Source organism: Lampris incognitus, chromosome 11 (assembly GCF_029633865.1).
Source record: "Lampris incognitus isolate fLamInc1 chromosome 11, fLamInc1.hap2, whole genome shotgun sequence".
NCBI classification, from domain to species: domain Eukaryota; kingdom Metazoa; phylum Chordata; class Actinopteri; order Lampriformes; family Lampridae; genus Lampris; species Lampris incognitus.
The window spans coordinates 51,152,317-51,173,597 of record NC_079221.1 but is presented as its reverse complement, the minus strand read 5'-3'; the positions used below and the strand labels follow the sequence as shown (position 1 = coordinate 51,173,597).

General features: G+C 42.1%; 1 gene segment (V, D, J or C); it reads right to left on the bottom strand.

Annotated features, from left to right (window-relative positions):
* Positions 1 to 371: 371 nt before the first annotated feature.
* Positions 372 to 21,281, bottom strand: part of LOC130120408 (Ig lambda-2 chain C region-like) — a 32,559-nt gene continuing 11,649 nt past the window's right edge. Inside the window, 3 exon segments of the C gene segment in view lie at positions 372 to 938; positions 2,082 to 2,136; positions 5,688 to 5,860. Coding sequence covers positions 619 to 938; positions 2,082 to 2,136; positions 5,688 to 5,860 — 548 coding nt within the window.

Below are 21,281 nucleotides of genomic sequence, written 5' to 3'. Positions count from 1 at the left end.
GTTTCCAACTCCAGCAAGGGCTTGTGGGTATATATGGTGAGCACATGCTGATGGGACTAGTTGGTCAGGGCTGTACTCATAGTGAGGCACTCTGGATAAACATGTCAGCTATGACACAAGTGTAAAAGCTCATCTCACTTTATTGTCATTACCGGGATGAACTCTCTACAGCGCAGGTTAGAGTCCCTATCTTGTTACTACAGCAGATTATAAACCCACATTACAGGCCTGCCTGCTGTGGGCTGGCCAGGATTTGTAAATTATTTAAAGGGTTTTTATTTCAGCTTCAGCTGGTGCCACAGTTTGTAAATTCACGACAAACCAACAAATACAAAACTGGATCATTTGACAAAAACTTTATTAACTTCTGAGCAGCAGGCAAGCAGGAATACATTCAGCAACAGAAACCAACAGTAGAAGCAACAGATGAACTTAACCAAAGTGCCCCTCTCCCCAAACTCACCCCTACACACTTAACTACAACACACCTAAGCACACACATGTTAGAAACTGCAAGGGGGCTTTTGTGTTCACATTCCTGCCTCATTTTTATTCATCTCTTTTTATAACCCCATGCATTTGAGGGAAGGTTGCTTCCAGCCAGTAGGGGGCGTTTCTCTAGCCGCTGCACTGTGTCCTCCTGAGCTCGGTGGACTGCCTGCGGCCACCATGGGCCACCAAGCAGGTGTAGAGGTCTCCTTCATCCCAGCTGGCTTTGCTGAGGGTCAGGATGCTGCTGCGGCTGTACCCAGTGCTGCTCCACACCTCTTGTCCCGTCAGGACGCCCGCCGTCACCTCCCTCCCATCCTTCTGCCAAGTCACCAGCGCTCCTTTTGGGGAGTAGCTGCTCAGCAGACAGGACAGCGTGGCCGAGCCCTTGGACAACTCCTCAGAAGAGGGGGGGAGCAGGGAGAGGGTGGGTTTGACTGAGACCCCCGCTGTAAAGAGAGACACAACTGAATACACCGACTTGCTGAACTATGTGTTACTGAGAGCACTGCAGCACCACCACTACTCACCAGGACCATGTTAATGCTACTGTGCTGTGTGAATAAGCACATGCAGCATCAGTGTGTCATGTTGTAGTCTTTGTTTCCATGTCTTTATGTGTGCAGTGTGTTTTCCATAATCTATTTGTACAGTAGTCTATGTGTGTTTCCTTTAATCTGCCGTCTCTACTGTACCTGCAGGACCACAGTTGAAAATGAGTGATGCTGCTAAACTGCCACATTTACACAAATGTGTATCAATGTGCCCCGTCTGTGTGTAACTAAAGGCAACAAACTAAACTAATACTCACAATTTACATGACTTTTTACAACCTTAACAGTAAATAAAGGATGAAATAAACAATATGCCATAGGCTGTAAATCACCAGTTAAATATTCTGCAAGTTTACAATAAAATTAGTTTTAAAAGCAGTTTTCAGGTGTGCATATATGAATGTGTGTGGCACATAAAGTGAATATGAATGAGCTCATTTCTCAGACTGCCAGTGATTTAGCAGATTATAAATGTGTAAGTTAAACACGGCTTTACATGGGACTGTACACTGTGTGCAGCCTCTATTCAACATGTTCAGTGTGAGTAAAGCTCATTTAACCACCGTTGTACCTGCAGCTGATTTACACTGCTGCGGTGCAATCCTCATGCAACAATTTCTGCAGCTTTTACTGATACAAGACACCTAAAATATACACGGGTTAGAGACCAAACGTCGAATAAATAGCTCAGTGTTGAAGATTGTGATTTCAGTTTGTCTTGTAAGATTTCCAAACTGACAGCATTGTTCAGGCTTTAACCAATGGTCGACTAAAGCTGTCATGTCAAGTTATGTGACGATGCTACGGCATACTGATGTTGTTAGAATAACATGGACTACTTTACAATATTCAGCCATTGCCTTTCCACCCTGGAGTCCTGTTAAATGTCACGACTGACTCCAAATGAATCATTAAACAAATCAAAATCTAGTTTTGTTTTCCCAAACCAACACTCGACATACGTAGCAACACGTTGTGAGAAGCAGCTAATGTAGAAAATGACTATGGACACACAAATGTACAAGAGAAATCACTTACATGAGACGATGACCTCAGTGCCGCCACCAAAAGTGATCCACAGTGATAGAGCCTGGTTAAGACGCCGTACAAAAACCTCCTTTCCACTTGACACACCTCGATGGCTGCTGCTCAACACGCTCACGTGCTGCAGCTCAGCCTTATTAGTGTATATGGCAGGAAGTTTTAGCTTTTAACCCTCTGTTTTTACTCCAGCTCCACCACTTAGCCATTTCCTTATCAGAAACTGGATGACAACCAGCCTACTTATAATCCCACTGTACATCACAAGTATCCAGGTAAAACACCAAACTCATGATATCCACATTCTATTTTAACTATCCTGTCTATCAAAAGTTATATTCTAAATGATATTTTAACTATCCTGTCTATCAAAATCATATTCTAAATGATATTTTAACTATCCTGTCTATCAAAAGTTATATTCTAAATTAACTATCCTGTCTATCAAAAGTTATATTTTAAATTATATTTTAAGTATCCTGTCTATCAAAAGTTATATTCTAAATGATATTTTAACTATCCTGTCTATCAAAAGTTATATTCTAAATGATATTTTAACTATCCTGTCTATCAAAAGTTATATTGTAAATTAACTATCCTGTCTATCAAAAGTTATATTCTAAATTAACTATCCTGTCTATCAAAAGTCATATTCTAAATGATATTTTAACTATCCTGTCTATCAAAAGTCATATTCTAAATGATATTTTAACTATCCTGTCTATTAAAAGTCATATTCTAAATTATATTTTAACTATCCTGTCTATCAAAAGTTATATTTTAAATGATATTTTAAGTATCCTGTCTATCAAAAGTTATATTGTAAATGATATTTTAACTATCCTGTCCATCAAAAGTCATATTCTAAATGATATTTTAACTATCCTGTCTATCAAAAGTTATATTTTAAATGATATTTTAACTATCCTGTCTTTCAAAAGTTATATTTTAAATGATATTTTAACTATCCTGTCTATCAAAAGTTATATTCTAAATGACATTTTAACTATCCTGTCAATCAAAAGTTATATTCTATATTATATTTTAACTATCCTGTCTATCAAAAGTTATATTCTAAATTAACTATCCTGTCTATCAAAAGTTATATTCTAAATGATATTTTAACTATCCTGTTAATCAAAATTTATATTCTAAGTGATATTTTAACTATCCTGTCTATCAAAAGCTATATTATAAATGATATTTTAACTATCCTGTCCATCAAAAGTTATATTCTAAATTAACTATCCTGTCTATCAAAAGTTATATTTTAAATTATATTTTAAGTATCCTGTCTATCAAAAGTCATATTCTAAATGATATTTTAACTATCCTGTCTATCAAAAGTTATATTTTAAATTATATTTTAACTATCCTGTCTATCAAAAGTTATATTCTAAATGATATTTTAACTATCCTGTCTATCAAAAGTTATATTCTAAATAATATTTTAACTATCCTGTCCATCAAAAGTCATATTCTAAATGATATTTTAACTATCCTGTCTATCAAAAGTTATATTTTAAATGATATTTTAACTATCCTGTCTTCCAAAAGTTATATTTTAAATGATATTTTAACTATCCTGTCTATCAAAAGTTATATTCTAAATTAACTATCCTGTCTATCAAAAGTTATATTTTAAATTATATTTTAAGTATCTTGTCTATCAAAAGTCATATTCTAAATGATATTTTAACTATCCTGTCTATCAAAAGTTATATTTTAAATGATATTTTAACTATCCTGTCTATCAAAAGTTATATTCTAAATTATATTTTAACTTTCCTGTCAATCAAAAGTTATATTCTATATTATATTTTAACTATCCTGTCTATCAAAAGTTATATTCTAAATTAACTATCCTGTCTATAAAAAGTTATATTTTAAAATATATTTTAACTATCCTGTCTATCAAAAGTTATATTCTAAATGATATTTTAACCATCCTGTCTATCAAAAGTTATATTCTAAATTAACTATCCTGTCTATCAAAAGTTATATTCTAAATTAACTATCCTGTCTATCAAAAGTCATATTCTAAATGATATTTTAACTATCCTGTCTATCAAAAGTCATATTCTAAATTATATTTTAACTATCCTGTCTATCAAAAGTCATATTCTAAATTATATTTTAACTATCCTGTCTATCAAAATTATATTTTAATTATTTTAAGTATCCTGTCTATCAAAAGTTATATTCTAAATGATATTTTAACTATCCTGTCAATCAAAAGTTATATTTTAAATGATATTTTAACTATCCTGTCTGTCAAACGTTATATTCTAAATGATATTTTAACTATCCAGTCTATCAAAAGTCATATTCTAAATGATATTTTAACTATCCTGTCTATCAAAAGTTATATTTTAAATGATATTTTAACTATCCTGTCTTTCAAAAGTTATATTTTAAATGATATTTTAACTATCCTGTCTATCAAAAGTTATATTCTAAATGATATTTTAACTATCCTGTCAATCAAAAGTTATATTCTATATTATATTTTAACTATCCTGTCTATCAAAAGTTATATTCTAAATCAACTATCCTGTCTATCAAAAGTTATATTCTAAATGATATTTTAACTATCCTGTCTATCAAAAGTTATATTCTAGATGATATTTTAACTATCCTGTCTTTCAAAAGTTATATTTTAAATGATATTTTAACTAGTTAAAATGTAATTTTGCATATCAACAATTCAAATCTTGACATCAAATTAAATCCTAACTACTGAGGATTACAACTTTCCCCCATTCATTTCAGCGAGAACTGGAATTTAAATTAGTGGGATATTAAGTAGTTTAAGTACCAGTCGTTGAAATATTATTTTTTTTTGCAATATCAACATTTGGAACATAATTGTTGATATCAAAAACGAAATGTCTGACATCAACAACTGAACCTCTTATATCAACAACTGGTGTTTCAACTACTTAAAAGTGAATTATAACTACTTAAAATTCACTTTCTGATATGAAAATTGGATATTTTAACAAGTAAAAAAATGAATTGGTGATGATAATAAAGGACATTAAAAGCTGGAACAGCTTGCCATATTGTCCACCATGGACATCCTGTGGCCAAAATGTTGATCCAGTCTCCACAGGGATTTCTGTTTTCTTGGCCATTCAGACTTTTTATTTTTCCTTTGTCCGACTGCATGGTCCTCTCTAGTGTGCCCCCTGTAGGCAATAGATGTCCTGTGTGAATCCCTACACATCAACTGTTAATGCTGTGTAGAGTTCCCTGTGTTTTAACTGTGTCCTTTCAAGATGCATCTGTCATAAATGTCTGAAATACCAAAGATGAAGATCAAAAAAGGTCCATAAATTGACACCACGTATGGAAGAAAAGGAACGGGTTCATATGGTGCTACTGACATGTCACCTGAGAACAGGACCTGTTCAAGTCTTGTTGGGGTCCTAAGCAGAATTTGATTTGTCCTCCTGGTGTCCAAGCAGCACTTTGTTAATCGTAGGACTTCACAGTCTAAGAGGCAGCTTAGTTGTCTTATACCTTAGGTGGTCCTGCCTACATGGCAGATGTTTGTACAGCCTTCTATCACTGTGTGGTTGCTCAGCCATGAACACAGATATCACTCTGACAGTAGGAAATCCCTGCGTCCTCAGCCTGGACTGCTGTGACAGTCAGGGTGAAGTCACTCCCAGATCCGCCGGCGCTGAACCGAGAGGGACTTCCTGCCAGGAGAGTGGTCCCTGTGCCAGTCAAGGCTTTGGGGACTGTTCCTGGTTGTTGGTAGTACCAGGCTTGACATTGTTGGGTACGTTGAAGGTATATGGTGGGTTAGCCTACTTGTACACTGCTCAAAAAAATAAAGGGAACACCTAAAAACACAATATAGACCTCGATGAATGAAATATTTCAGCTGAAAATCTTTATTTATTAGACAGAGGAATGTGTTTAGAGCAAAATAACCTAAGAATGATCAATGGAAATCAAAATCATTAGCCCATTAAGGTCTGGATTCAGAATCATACTCAAAATCAAAGTGGAAAATGAGAACATAGGCTGATCCAACTTCTGTGGAAATTCTTCAAGACGATTCAAAATGAGGCTCAGTAGTGTGTGTGGCCTCCACGTGCCTGTATGCACTCCCTACAACGTCTGGGCATGCTCCTGATGAGACGACGGATGGTCTCCTGAGGGATCTCCTCCCAGACCTGGATCAGGGCATCGGTCAACTTCTGGACAGTCTGTGGTGCGACATCACGTTGGCGGATGGTACGAGACATGATGTCCCAGAGGTGCTCGATTGGATTCAGGTCTGGGGAACGTGCAGGCCAGTCCAGAGCATCAATGCCCTCGACATACAGGAACTGCTGACACACTCTGGCCACATGAGGACGAGCATTGTCATGCATGAGCAGGAACCCAGGGCCCACTGCACCAGCATATGGTCTGACAATGGGTCTGAGGATCTCATCCCGGTACCTAATGGCAGTCATGGTACCTCTGGCTAGCACGTAGAGGTCTGTGCGGCCCTCCAAGGATATGCCTCCCCAGACCATCACTGACCCACCGCCAAACCGGTCATGCTGGAGGATGTTGCAGGCAGCAGAACGTTCTCCACAGCGTCTCCAGACTCTCTCACGTCTGTCACATGTGTTCAGTGTGAACCTGCTCTCATCTGTGAAGAGCACAGGGCGCCAATGGCGAATCTGCCAACCAAGATGTTCTCTGGCAAAGGTCAATCGGGCTGCACGGTGTTGGGCTGTGAGCACAGGCCCCAATTGTGGACGTCGGGCCCTCATACCATCCTCATGCATTCTGTTTCTCACTGTTTGAGCAGAAACCTGCACATTAGTGGCCTGTTGAAGGTCGTTTTGTAGGGCTCCGGCAGTGCTCCTCCTGTTCCTCCTTGCACAAAGGACCAGATAGCGGTCCTGCTGCGGGGTTGTTGTCCTCCTGCGGCCCCCTCCACGTCTCCTGGTGTACTGGCCTGTCTCCTGGTACCTCCTCCGTGCTCTGGACACTGTGCTGGGAGACACATCAAATCTTCTTGCCACAGCACGCATTGATGTGCCATCCTGGATGAGCTGCACTACCTGAGCAACTTCTGTAGGTTGCAGATACCGCCTCATGCCACCTCTAGTGGTGAGGGCACTAGCAACATGAAAAACTAACCAAAGATCGGCCAGAAAAAGATGAGGACAGGCAAATGGTCTGTGGCCACCACCTGCAAATCCATTCCTTCTATAGGGGTTGTCTTGCAAATTGTCTAATTTCCACCTGGTGGAAATTAGACAATTTACCAAAAGGTGAAATTGATTCACAAACCAGTGTTGCTTCCTAACTGGACAGGTTGATATCTCAAAAGTGTGATTGACTTGGAGCTACATTGCATTGCTTATGTGTTCCATTTATTTTTTTGAGCAGTGTATATATATATATATATATATATATATATATATATATATATATATATATATATATATATTTAGTACTGTGCAGTGTTTTGCTACAGCGTGCCATGACGGCTTGACAACATGTGGAACAATGCATATCACAACAGGACTGGACAGAAAGGTCTCTTTAAGGACAGTACCCAAATGATTTGGAGGATTTCCAAATGTATTAAGTGACGTGTTGTCTGAACTTCATCATTCAGTATCTGCAAGACTTTTACACACTGAACCCTTCAGAATTGACCATTTTGTCAATGACAAAGCAATGAAGTGAGAACAGGTGTGGAGCCTAAATCTGCTGTATCTCCATCCATTACTACTGCAAAAAATAATACCAATGAAGAAGAATCACAGCCATAATCCCATCAGCTGGGCTGTTTCTAATGACATGTTAAAGGCTACAGGGCTGTGATGGACTACTGTATAAGCCTGTCCAAACAGCTGGGCTTGGTTCTGGGTAAAAGGGTCATTTTATTCTCCTCAGGTGTGATGGTGTGTTTCTTTGACCCAGCAATGTAAGGTGTGCAGTGACTCAGAGAAGTCTTGTGGCCCCATCGGGCCCGGAGACGGTCCTGGAGGGGAAGGACCTGACCTTGTCCTCTACGTCAGTGGGCTGTGTTTCTTTATTTTACACATGTTAAAAAGACACAATGTGTAACTGGAAAGACAATGTGAAGGAGAGTTGCCTAAAAACCCTCAGGGGGCTTGAAAAGTGGCATTCTGCAGGCGGCACACTGCAGGACACAACTACAGCAAGGCAGGACGCACAATTTATATGTGTCTATCAAGAACTCCACACATGGCAAAAGATGGAGACACAGTTCAGCACAGCACCCGACAACGCTGCAGCCCATAAACACCCATGTTACAGCAGTACAATGAATCAGACATAGTCACACACACACACACACACACACACACACACACACACACACACACACACACACACACACACACACACACACACACACACACACACACACACACACACACACACACACACACACACACACAAGTGATATTCATAACAGGCCTTTAAACTTACATGACAAAGGAAAATGGTGGTTGGAGCAGCTTATATAGGCAGACCATATGGAAAATGGCCACCAGAGGGCGCTGTGGGCAGCAGGATATTGTAGCCTATGCAGTCTACTGCCAGCTAGAAGCAGAGCTTGATAGGTCAGCACACACACATACAGGGCCACATTCACCACTGTTCAATGTCTCTCCATGTGGAGAGAATGGCTCCACTGTGGTTCTCTGGAGTCCCAGAGACTTGCAGATGGCTTTGTAGCCCTTTCCAGACTGAGATACCTCACCACTTTGTTTCTCTCCTCTTCTGGAGGTTCTTCTGATAGCAGCATAGTGTGCTGCCTGGTGACACCTTGTAGCTACGTCACATTGATGGTCAGGTTTTATATAAGTGGTGTTTAGCCTCAACAGGGCTGCAGGCATCAAGCCTGGGTGTGTCTGCTCCACCTGAACCCAGTGATCCATTACATTTGCTTCGTTGGTTGATGGAGCAACTAAGGGGGCAATTACTTGTTCCCACAGGGTCAGTTGGTGTTGGATAACCGTTCTCCTTAAATAGATAAAATGAGCATTTAACAACTGGATTGTGTGTTTACTCGGGTTCTCTTCGTCCTATTACATTTTGTATGAAGATCTGAATCAAATAAGTTTGACAAATATGCCAAAATAGAGGAAACCAGGAAGGGGCAAATCCTTGTTCATGGCACCGTAGATAGGGCAGCTCATATTTGTCCACAAAAGAAGTCCCCACGAGAGCAGTTTGAGTTGGATCATGAATAGTATTTCTATAAATGTGTGTGAACGGTACGAGCTCAAAGTCAACAACACCACAACGTGACAACAGGTGTATTAAAGAGACAACTCCTTATGGTTTTAGGAATGTTTTTAGACTCTTTCTCATGTCAATAATCCAAGATCATTTCTTCTTCATCTAACTTGGCATTAGTCACAGAAGGTGGTGGTGACTACTGTAATAAGTGGCTGGAGCACACACAAGACGGTGTGTCCTCACAGGACATGATATACACATCTGCTACTAACAGCAGTCTCACCAGGAAGCTCATTTGCATAGAGAGGACACTTCTTATTTGAAGGACATGCTTCACATCCTATGATCACACAAAAAGTACCATTTCAATAAAATGGAAAGTAAATCCTACATGACATGAAAGTGTGAGATTTACTTTGAACAATTACTGAATCCCCCAACCTCTGAAACCAGAGTTTAGCCTCCTCAGAAAATGGACAAAATAAATGTGGTCATCCATTGATAAAAGTCGGTGCTTCACACAATATGTTTAGAAAACTGCTGATTTCAGAGTTTTCAGTCATGTTGCCTTGTTGTTTGAGAGCAATGTAAAAGAATTATGATTTTAACCAAATATAACCTGATGCACCAACATGTTTAATGATGTGTTCACCTACATGGTGCAATAATTAAATCAAATGATCATTAATGGTGTGATTACCACCTTCTTTAAATAAATTAACATAAAACTGCCACAACAAGTATGTAAGTAAGAATTTGCCACTTAAAATATTTTCGTTGGTTTTGTGTACAAAATAATCTCCTATTGACATGTCGAGTGGATATTTTTTCTATCAAGTTATATATTTTATTTAGTGGTAATTATAAAACATATGATCAAATTCAAAATTGAAAGAATTCCTTGAAAAGTTATAAATTAGAATATATTTTGTTCAGTTTTGAAAGCAGAAGTTTTACTTAACATTGAGAATTTGCTGCCCAAATATCTTTTCAAAATATCATCTTGACATTTATTTAAAGTTTAATGAACGCAGTCATATTTTAGAATTACCGAATTTTTCTTTTTCTTTTGGTTTTTATCATTTGTTTATGTTGTGTCCAATTTTAACATTTCTGGTGTTAAAACTATTTGGTTGTATGTGTAGTGAGAAAGAGTCTCAATCCCAAGGGAAATGTTTTTTAGAGGAAACAGAAAACACTGGAAATAATTAACAATACCAATAACAATAACAATAATAATACTATTAATAATAACAATAATAATAATAATAATAATAATAATAACAATAACAATAATAATAATAATAATATTGGGGGTATGGGGTACCGGGACAGTTGCTACAAGCCATCCGGTCCTTGTATAACCAAAGTGAGAGCTGTGTCTGCATTCTCGGCACAAAGTCAAACACGTTTTCAGTGGGTGTCGGACTCCGCCAAGGTTGTCCCTTGTCTCCGATTCTGTTTGTGATATTCATGGACAGGATCTCAAGGCGCAGCCAAGGTGAGGAGTGTGTCCGTTTTAGAAACCTCAGAATTGCGTCTCTGCTCTTAGCAGATGATGTGGTTTTGTTGGCTTCATCAGAACGTGACCTCCAGCGAGCACTGGGGCGGTTTGCAGCGGAGTGTGAAATGGCAGGGATGAGAGTCAGCACCTCCAAGTCTGAGGCCATGTTCCTCTACTGGAAAATGGTGGATTGCTCCCTGCGGGTTGTGGATGAGTTGTTGCCTCAAGTGAAAGGGTTCAAGTATCTCGGGGTCTTGTTCACGAGTGAGGGTAGCATGGAGCGGGAGATTGACAGGCAGATTGATGCAGCATCAGCAGTAATGCGGAAGTCGTACCGAACCGTTTTGGTGAAGAAGGAGCTGAGCCGGAAGGCAAAGCTCTCAATTTACCAGTCAATCTTCGTTCCAACCCTCACCTATGGTCATGAGCTGAAATGAGTTTCCTCCGTATGGTGTCTGGGCTCAGCCTTAGAGATAGGGTGAGGAGCTCGGACATCCGGAGGGAGCTCAGAGTAGAGCCGCTGCTCCTTCGCGTCGAAATGAGCCAGTGGAGGTGGTTCAGGCATCTGATTAGGATGCCTCCTGGGCGCCTTCCTTTGGAGGTTTACTGGGTACGGCCAACTGGGAGGAGATACCGGGTTAGACCCAGATCTCGCTGGAGGGACTACATGTCCAATCTGGCCTGGGATCGCCTTGGAAACCACAGGAGGAGCTGGAGGGCGTTGCTGGGGAGAGAGACGTCTGGAGTGTACTGTACTTCAGATGAGTTCACTGACCACACACCTTCAGCCAAACACAGGAGGAATGGTCAGTGAGCTCAGCAGCTGTAGTGTTGGTCTGAAAGAAAACCTGTGTACACACAGTTCTTCATCACACATGGTTGAGTGCCACTGTCGTACGATCTGAATCTCCAGCTATATAATAACCTCCTCCCTCCCTCCCTACCCATTTCCCCAGTCTCACATGATCCTCTTCCCCTTCCTCAGCTGTTGAGGGCCAACCAGGGCCTGATGAGGTCTGGCCCCGTGATCAGCCATTAGAGGAAGGTGAGGAAGAGGAGGAGTCCGCTTTAGTTGAGTACAATGACCCCTGTACAGAGGAGGACCCTCCCTGGGCTCCAACAACCTACCTTGAGAAAGGTAGAGGATTTACGAAGAGACTGATTCTAAAACCAGATGCTAACCATCAGCACAACATATGGACCAAGCGAGACAACAGCTGGGATGAGAGTAAAGAACAAAAGAAGATGATCATCGCAATTTCGATGCTTAAAGCAGCCAATATGTCAACACCATGTCATCATTACGAGATTAGATCTTATCCAGCACAAAAGACATGGAATTGTTATTATTGTGTTTTTTCTCATTATTGTTGTTGTTAATAAATATAGTAGTGGCAGTGTTGGTGGTGGTAATAGTAACCACAGTAGAACTAGTAGTAACAGACCTAAAGATGTGATTATTATCACAGTCTATTTTCTTTATTAGTGGGAGTAGTGGTCACAGCAGTAGTTATAATGGTAGTGTCTCTCGTAGGAGCAGTGATAGCTGTGTTTGTAGTACTTAGCTTTAATAGTACTAATAATTAGTAATAATAGTGGTTTTATAAGCACTGTGAATATTACTTGTACTACAAGTTGTTAATGTTAGTGTTGGTTTACTGTTAACCAGCAGCGTGCTTAACTGCGTGTTTGTCTCCCTCTAGTGGTGGCCATCTATGACTACATGGCTGATCAGGAGGACGAGTTGTCCTTCCAAGAGGAGCCATTATCTGTGTGATCAAGAAAAACGAGGATGGCTGGTATGAAGGTGTGATGAACGCCACCACAGGCCTGTTTCCAGGAAGCTACGTTGAGGCCATCATGCACTACGCTGACTAAGGGGGGGGGGGTGTCTTTCTGTCTCCAGCTCACTTTTCACTTTATCTTCCTTTTTCTGGAGTTTCCACTTTTCTGTCCTCACGCTGTCGACTGCTCTTTTTCTCCTCCTCTCTTTCATTACCGTCACGTCTCTTTCTCACTTTTTGCCTTGCTGTCTCGGTCTTCACCCGCTCCCAGACTCACCTTGACCCCTCATCTTTGCTTGTGACCCTCCCAGCCTGGTGTAAAACAACCAAAAGTATCTGTATTTCATGGGGATGCACTTGTCATCACAGCCTTGACTAGAAGTGTTGCCTCTCTTGTCCTGCGGGGACCAAAAAGAAGAAGGTCTGTGTTAGTTAGTAGTGAGAAGTAGTGAAAAGGCTGGTGGATATGAGGCCTGCCAGTGTTGTGTTAGCCAAGCCATCATTACACAAGTCATAGTATTTGTATTGTTTCCCCCAACCATCGTTTATCAGTTAGATTGTTATCACGGGGAATATTTTTTCCTTGAGGTGTCACTAAATCATCGGTAGGACACCTTCCAACCAAACTTCCAAGCCCTACCCCATCCCTCCAACCTCCACCTTAACCAAACCACCCACACACAGACATGTCCTTCTCAACAGCCCTCGATGCAGCAGCGTAACCATGGAGAATAAACCCAGCTCTCTTCCTGCTGCGGAAAACCTCATCTTCCTCTGATCAGAGGGGTGAGAATACGACACATATGGGGGGGTGGGGGGTGAGGGTGGATTGATGACTCTTTTAAGACAGATGAGAGGAGGGAACAGGAAGACACCAGGAGAGAGACTTTGGCACCAGTGATGTCTTATCTCACCAAACTAGCAGAAAGCAAACAGCAATGGAACTACAGCAGATTAAGGAGCGACATGAACTCTCTTCCTCTGTGTAGCAGATGAAGGAAGTTCAAGTCCTGTTTGCCTCTGTACTTCCTGTCTGTCTGAGCAAAGAGAGAGTGGTTATGGCTCAGGTGGACAGTCGCTCTGTGATGCGATGCTTTTGTCCCTGGCAGCAGAACATGTTGCTTGCCTCACAAATCATTGTGTGTGAAACGTGTGAGTCAAGCCTTGCTTCCTGCGATTGGAGGGTCATGGTGGACATGACCTTGGTGTTTTCTACATTTTTCAAAGATGCATGTGGAATATATCTCTGTTAAAAGAGTTGTGAGTACACATTTTAATGCGAGCACAAAAACATACACTACACTATGCACTTATGTGTCCCGGATGTGCTGGAAAGTCCAACATTTCAACTTCTTACTGGAAAAGTGGGGTCGTCTGGTCCTTTAAGGTGAAGTGTGAAACTCAGAGCGTTTCTTTTCAGTCTGTAGGTCACCAAGATGCACTTATTAGAGCTCAGCAAGGCTGTATAGCATAATAGTACACAGCATTATTCACAATGTCTTCTCTTAAATACATATCATTTTGATTTTCAACATTGAATGGCCTCAAACTTTATGAAAAATAAAAACTGTGTGTTAAATGGCCAAACACAAGTTTGAAATATTAATTTACAACACAGCTGATACATTTCTTTGGTAATGGGCCAGTATACATTGCCAAATATTACTGACATAATGCCAGCCATATTAACGTCAGTCTCTTGTGGGTGTCCATATTTGTCCCCTGTTATTTCCAGTCTGGCCACTGGGAGGTGCAGCACTTCTTTTTGTGACCAACCAGCTAGAATTTCTGACGTCAGACATCAAGTGGAACACAACTTAACTGTTTCAACACAGTTTAGAAACAAAAAAGTACCATGATGCAACAGCACGTGTGTCCATGCCCCTGTCTTAGACTTAGGCTGTCTTAGACTTAGACTGTCTTAGACTTAGACTGACTTAGACTTAGACTGACTTAGACTTAGGCAGTCTTAGACTTAGACTGACTTAGACTGTCTTAGACTTAGACTGTCTTAGGCTTAGGCTGAAATGGATGATCCGCAGTGACGACCCCTAACAGGAGCAGCCGGAAGTAGTAGCAGTAGTATTAGCAGCAGTAGTAGTAGTAGTAGTAGTAGTAGTAGTAGTAGCAGCAGTAGTAGTAGTAGTAGTAGTAGTAGCAGTAGTAGTAGCAGCAGCAGTAGTAGTAGTAGTAGTAGTAGAAGCAGTAGTAGTAGTAGTAGTAGTAGTAGCAGTAGTGGTAGTAGTAGCAGTAGTGGTAGTAGTAGTAGTAGTAGTAGTAGCAGTAGTGGTAGTAGTAGTAGTAGCAGTAGTAGTAGTAGCAGTAGTAGCAGTAGTAGTAGTAGTAGTAGTAGTAGACTGTAGCTTCAGTTAGCACCCAGTCTTGTTCTCGCCTGTTTGTTTCTTATTGGTGCACAGATCTTCTCAGACAATACTTGATTTGGGATTAAGTTCATCTCTGGACACAACAATCAGGAATGTTAGACAATAGCAACTGATTTCAGGGAGGTTATTTGTATATGTGGCGCCATCCTGTGCTTTACCTGTGCCCCCGTCCAGAGGGTTACTGGTTGTGTCAGGAAGGGTATCCAGCGTGAGTTTTGTCAAATAGTTTTGCTGATAAAAACTAATTAATAAATAAACAAACAAATAAATAAATAAATAAATAAATAAATAAATAAATAATGGTGATGATAATAACAAAACATTTTATCTGTTGGCACCTTACAGAACACAGTAAAAAACAAGCAGCACTGTATCAGACAGCAGAGCCTCCAAACAAACCAGGTAGATAATAAGAAGTTAACACAACAGATAAGTATAACTGTGGCGTATTGATAAATGTTCTATCATTCACTGTGGATACGGAACTACTTATTGTTCACATGTTCTTGACCGGATGTAACCCCGCCCAGAAAGGATATAGATATTAGGTGCAAAAGCGCCAAATCCCAGAACTGCGCTCTCCAATGCCTTGACAGTCAGGTGGCCATGTGCAGCCGAGAGATATGAATAAAAGCTCCTTTACATAATTTCATCTCCGGGTACTTTGTCCATAAGAACACAACACTGGCGACGAGGGGGATTCGTTTTTATTCCACGAAAACGTTTTCTTCTGAGACGGAGGAAAAGGTGTGAGAGAAGAGAGAGCTAACCGGAGCAACTAGCAACGTCAGTCACGACAGGGCTGTGCTGAGCAGTGAGTCGGGTTTGTGCTTCAACGAGGCTAACGGAAGCTTCAGCACGGACGAGGATCGTTCTGCACAGTTTATCCAAGCCAACGGGGTTGAGGAGGGGAAGCAACGGGCTGTGCTCCTATCCGTGGTGGGTGCAAAGACTTTCGCTTTACTGACTGACTTGGTAGCGCCAAAGAAGCCATCGGAAACGCCATTAGCTGGTATTTTTAAAGCATTGAGGGACTTTTATGTGCCGAAGAAGAATGTCCTGAGCGAACGTTATAGCTTCCGTGCCCGCAAGCAACAAAGTGGTGAGTCTCTAGCCGAGTATGTTGCCGCGCTAAAAGGGTTAGCAGCCTCTTGCGCATTTGGCGCGACGCCAGAAGAACAACTGAGAGATCAGCTAGTATATGGTATCAGTAGTAAAGAGCTGAGAACTAAGCTGTTGAGTGCTGCTTATGGACAAGAGCTAAACTGGGCTAAAATGATGGACACGGTGAACAATTTTGAGTGCACATTCACGAGTCTTAGAGCGTTCCAGCAAGCTCCGCTGAGAACAGACATCGTGAGAGCCAGCAGCTACGAAGGGAGCGCCAGTGCGCGCGGAAACGCGGCACACGACAGGAAAAAGGGCGCCAGGGACACGGCGTGCTACCGGTGCCTCGGAGAGGGACATCAAGCAGCGACATGCAGGTACAAAGAGTTCCAGTGCAGAGCCTGCAACCGGAAGGGCCATTTGGAGAGGGCGTGCAGGTCCACTGCATCATCGGAGTCGGAGACGGCCAACCACGGCGGCAGCTCCAGACGGGGACCTAGGACGAGCCGGAGGGCCACTCCTGCAGAGAGGCAGACTCGCTACATCACCAGGGAGGAGTCTCCCCACGAGCAGCAAAGTGCATCGGAGGAAGAGACTGATGATGAGGACTACAGGGCCTCCAACAAAACCCACAAGCTGACCATCATCGAGGTAACAGGAACTGAAAAAGACTTGGGGTTGTTTTCCGTTACCGGTAGGCCTAAAAATGATAATGAATATGTCAGACCATTTATGGTTATGGTGAGATGTAATGGTGTAAAGATCAAAATGGAGGTAGATACAGGCGCAGCCATGAGTATCATAAATGAGAAACTGTACAGACAGAGGTTTAGCAAGTGTCAACTAATGCCATGTGATGTAAGTTTAAAAACTTATTCTTCAGAGCCGATTCCATTGTTGGGTAAATTCCAAGTGAAAGTACAGTGTGGGGAGCAAACAGAACAGCTATCTTTGTTAGTGTGTAAGGGACATGGGCCAACACTGATGGGTAGAAACTGGATCCAGTTCTTAAAGTTAGACTGGTCTAGAGTGAACCATGTACCGGGGGTAGTAGATCCACTGACTGAGATGTATCAGAAATACTTCCAGGTGTTTGAGAGAGACAGGGGGGTCATTTCAGGAGTAAAAGCAAGGTTACAGGTGGTTAGCGACGCCACGCCCAAGTTTTGCAAAGCAAGATCTGTTGTGGTTACACCGCCCCGAGCTGCTTCCCCGACACGTTCAAGCCACTCCCCCAGCTCGGACGTGCCGGAAACATCCGAGCGCTCGGCTCGCGCTCTGAGGAGACGAGCGCTGCACTGCACCAGGTGTTTGCCATCAGGCAGCCTTCTACAAGAAGCCTCCCAGAACGCCTCTCAGTGCTTCGACGTACTGAACCCTGCGACTCTCCCTCCGCGACTTCCACGGCTCCCCGCGTCTCCCTCGTCCCCAGCGACCTTCACGTTTCTCCCCGGACCTCTCCTGCGATCTCCCCCCTTGTCCCTCTATCTGGACCCCTCCTTTCGGACTCGACTTCCCGGATCTCGGACCTGGACTTTCTCGGACAACCCCTCTTGGATCACGGACTGGACTTTCTCGCCAGGTGCACGCACATTTCTTCAACACCTCCTGGTCATTTACATACCGCACCACACATTGGCTAAAAACACTCACACATAGTTATACACGCAAACCACGGGACACCACACATAGTTTATTCACACATCCCACTAACAGAACGCCTTTTTTTCACCATACATTTCCCTCCCATAATAAAACCTCCCTCTGTAGATTTTGAAGTCATCTCGTGTCTGTCTGTCTTGGGTTTCGCCACACGGGTCAGGTTCTGGTGCGCGAGCATAACAAGATCAGAGCCTTATGCACTGACTACAGCAGTAGAACGGCAGCTAGACAGACTGCAAGAAAAAGGAGTATGGACCCCGGTAGAATATAGTGAATGGGCTACTCCCATAGTATGTATCCCCAAAACAAATGGAGAAGTCAGAATATGCGGGGCTTATAAAGTGACAATAAACCCATGGCTAGAGGTAGACAAATATCCTCTGCCAAAGACACAAGACCTGTTTGCTAAACTAGCAGGTGGCAGGTATTTCACCAAGTTAGACCTCACACAAGCATATGAGCAAGTAGAGCTGGATGATGAATCCAAGCAGTACCCAACTATAAACACGCCTAAGGGGCTGTATCGTCTAAACAGGTTGCCATATGGAGTAGCAAGCTCTCCAGCAATATTCCAACGCATCATGGATCAGGTATTACAGGGGCTGCCAAGGGTGGTGTGCTATTCAGATGATATACTCATCACAGGGACAACAAAAGGCGAACACTGAGAAAATCTAGAACGAGTGCTGGAGTGGTTAAAAGATAGAGGTGTAAGGGTGAACAAAGACAAGCGTGCCTTCTTCCAGCCAAGTGTTACATATTTAGGGCACAAAATAGACAAGGAAGGGTTACACCCCATAGAAGAGAAGGTAACAGCCATAGCAAATGCTCCCACCCCAAAGAATGTCACAGAACTGAGAGAATTCTTAGCCCTACTGACATATTATGGGAAGTTTATGGACAACTTATCCACTATCATAAAGCCTATGACTGAGTTGTTACAGAAAGACAAGCCATGGGTATGGTCTACTAAGTGCCATGAAGCCTTTGAGAAGGCCAAGAGCCAGTTAACATCAGATACAGTGCTGACTCACTTTGACCCCCAGCTACCACTATTACTAGCGTGTGATGCAAGTGCCTATGGGTTAGGAGCAGTGATAGCACATAGAATGGCAGATGGTAGTGAACGTCCAATCGCATATGCCTCACGCACGCTTAGCAAGACTGAGATCAACTACTCTCAAATTGAGAAAGAAGCAATAGGCATCATTTTTGGGATACAAAAATTTAGTATATGGAAGGAAATTCATATTAGTGACGGATCATAAGCCTTTAGTAAAGATTCTAGGGCCAACAACAGGGGTGCCAGCATTAGCCGCTGCCCGCCTGCAGAGATGGGCATTACTCCTCTCTGCCTATCAGTATGACATAGTCTACAAACCCTCCTTACAGCATGCAAATGCAGATGGTCTGTCCAGGCTCCCAGTACAGGGAGAAGCACCAACGAGTAACCCAGAGTACAGAGTGTCTTGGTTAGAAGCAATGCCAGTCTCAGCCAAAGATATTAAAATCCAAACAGATAAAGACAGGGTGCTCACAAAAGTTAGGCTTTTTATACAGACAGGATGGCCTAAACATGTAGCAGATGAAGAATTAAAGCCATACTGGAACAGGGGTGACGAGCTCACAGTGGAAGCCGACTGTGTGTTATGGGGTTTACGGGTAATCATACCCATGACACTGAGACCTACACTCTTGAAAGAGTTGCATGCAGAGCATGTGGGCATTGTGAAGACAAAAGCAGTAGCCAGAAGCCATTTTTGGTGGCCACGCTTAGATCAGGAAATAGAAAATATGGTAAACAATTGTATTTTATGCCAAGAAAACAGACACCTGCCCACCAAAGCGCCCGTAAAACCATGGAAATGGCCAGAGCAGCCATGGGAGCGAATCCACATCGATTTTGCAGAAAAAGGGAAACAGCAGTTTCTTTTGGTCAGTGATGCATACTCGCGTTGGCCAGAGGTCAAGCTTATGACCAGGACTACAGCTACAGCCCTAGTAGATGCAATGAGGGGCCTCTTTGCAGCGTGGGGGCTCCTCCAAGTGGTCGTTTCAGATAATGGCCCACAGCTAGTGTCGAGGGAGTTTGAAACCTTCTTAGAACAAAATGGTGTCAAACACATCAAGTCCGCTCCTTACAATCCAGCTTCCAATGGACAGGCAGAAAGGTTGGTCCAGACTTTTAAACAGTCTTTAGAGAAGCAGAAGGAATATGGGTATCCAGTGCAACGGTGCATTGATAGTTTTTTGTTTAGTTATAGGAACACTCCATCAACAACCACAGGGAAATCCCCAGCTGAGCTCTTTCTGAAAAGACAGGTTCGAACCAGGTTGTCGCTGATAAAGCCAAAGTTCTCAGCACAGATGCAAGAGAAACACACAAAGGTTACAGGCAGTCCTAGAACCCTCCAGCCCAATCAGAAGGTGAAGGTTAGGGATTTTCGGGGAGGGGATGGGAAGAAATGGAAACCAGGGGTGATAGAGCGAGCTCTAGGGCCAGTGACTTACTTAGTCAAGGTAGAGGGGCAAACCCTCAAGAAACACATTGACCAGTTGATCACAGATAAGACCACAGACAACACAGGAGACCCAGAATTTGACATTGCAGAACATATGTTTGTCAGGGCTCCAGAAACGGAGGTGGTACCCAGTGGTGAACTGGAAAGAGATGAAGCATCTGCTGCTACGGAAACACCACGCACCAGACCACAGCGAAACAGACGAGCACCTGATAGGTTAACTTTATAATCTGCTTAGGAGAAACAATGATTGTAAACAACTGTTCATTGAGTGTTGACTGTAATAGGAAAAAGAATGTCACTGCTGTGGGTGGAAAACGGGTTTTATTTTTGTTGTTGTTGTTCAGATGAAAATATGAGAGGTTTAAAGTTTCTGGGGAGGAATGTGGTGTATTGATAAATGTTCTATCATTCACTGTGGATACGGAACTACTGATGGATTTTACAGGTTATTGACCGGATGTAACCCCGCCCAGAAAGGATATAAATATTAGGTGCAAAAGCGCCAAAACCCAGAACTGCGCTCTCCAATGCCTTGACGGACAGGTGGACATGTACAGCCGAGAGATTTGAATAAAAGCTCCTTTATGTAGCCGGGTGGTAAATCTGTTAAATATGTTAAATGATTTCCACTTAAATTTAGTATAGTTTAACTGTTAATATATGTAATTGTTACACTGTCAAGCCATGTAAAATGTCATTTGATGTATTTAAATTGTGAGGCAGATTGTGAGTGTATTTTTATAGTTTTGGTTGTCATTGCATGTTTTGACCAGTAAGTGGCAGTGGCGGACTTTTATTGTAACTCCGTGCAAGTTATCCAAGTGCATCTTGGGTATTCTTTCTTTTTTTTCTTGTGTGGAGCGCCTGAAGATTGCGGTGTGACAGTGCTCTGACTCCGTAACGCTACTGGAGTTGATGTTCGGTGATTTTGGGCGCGAGCCGTCGACCGCTGTTCGCCATTGCAGGCATGACAAGGTAACTGACAGAGTGAGAAG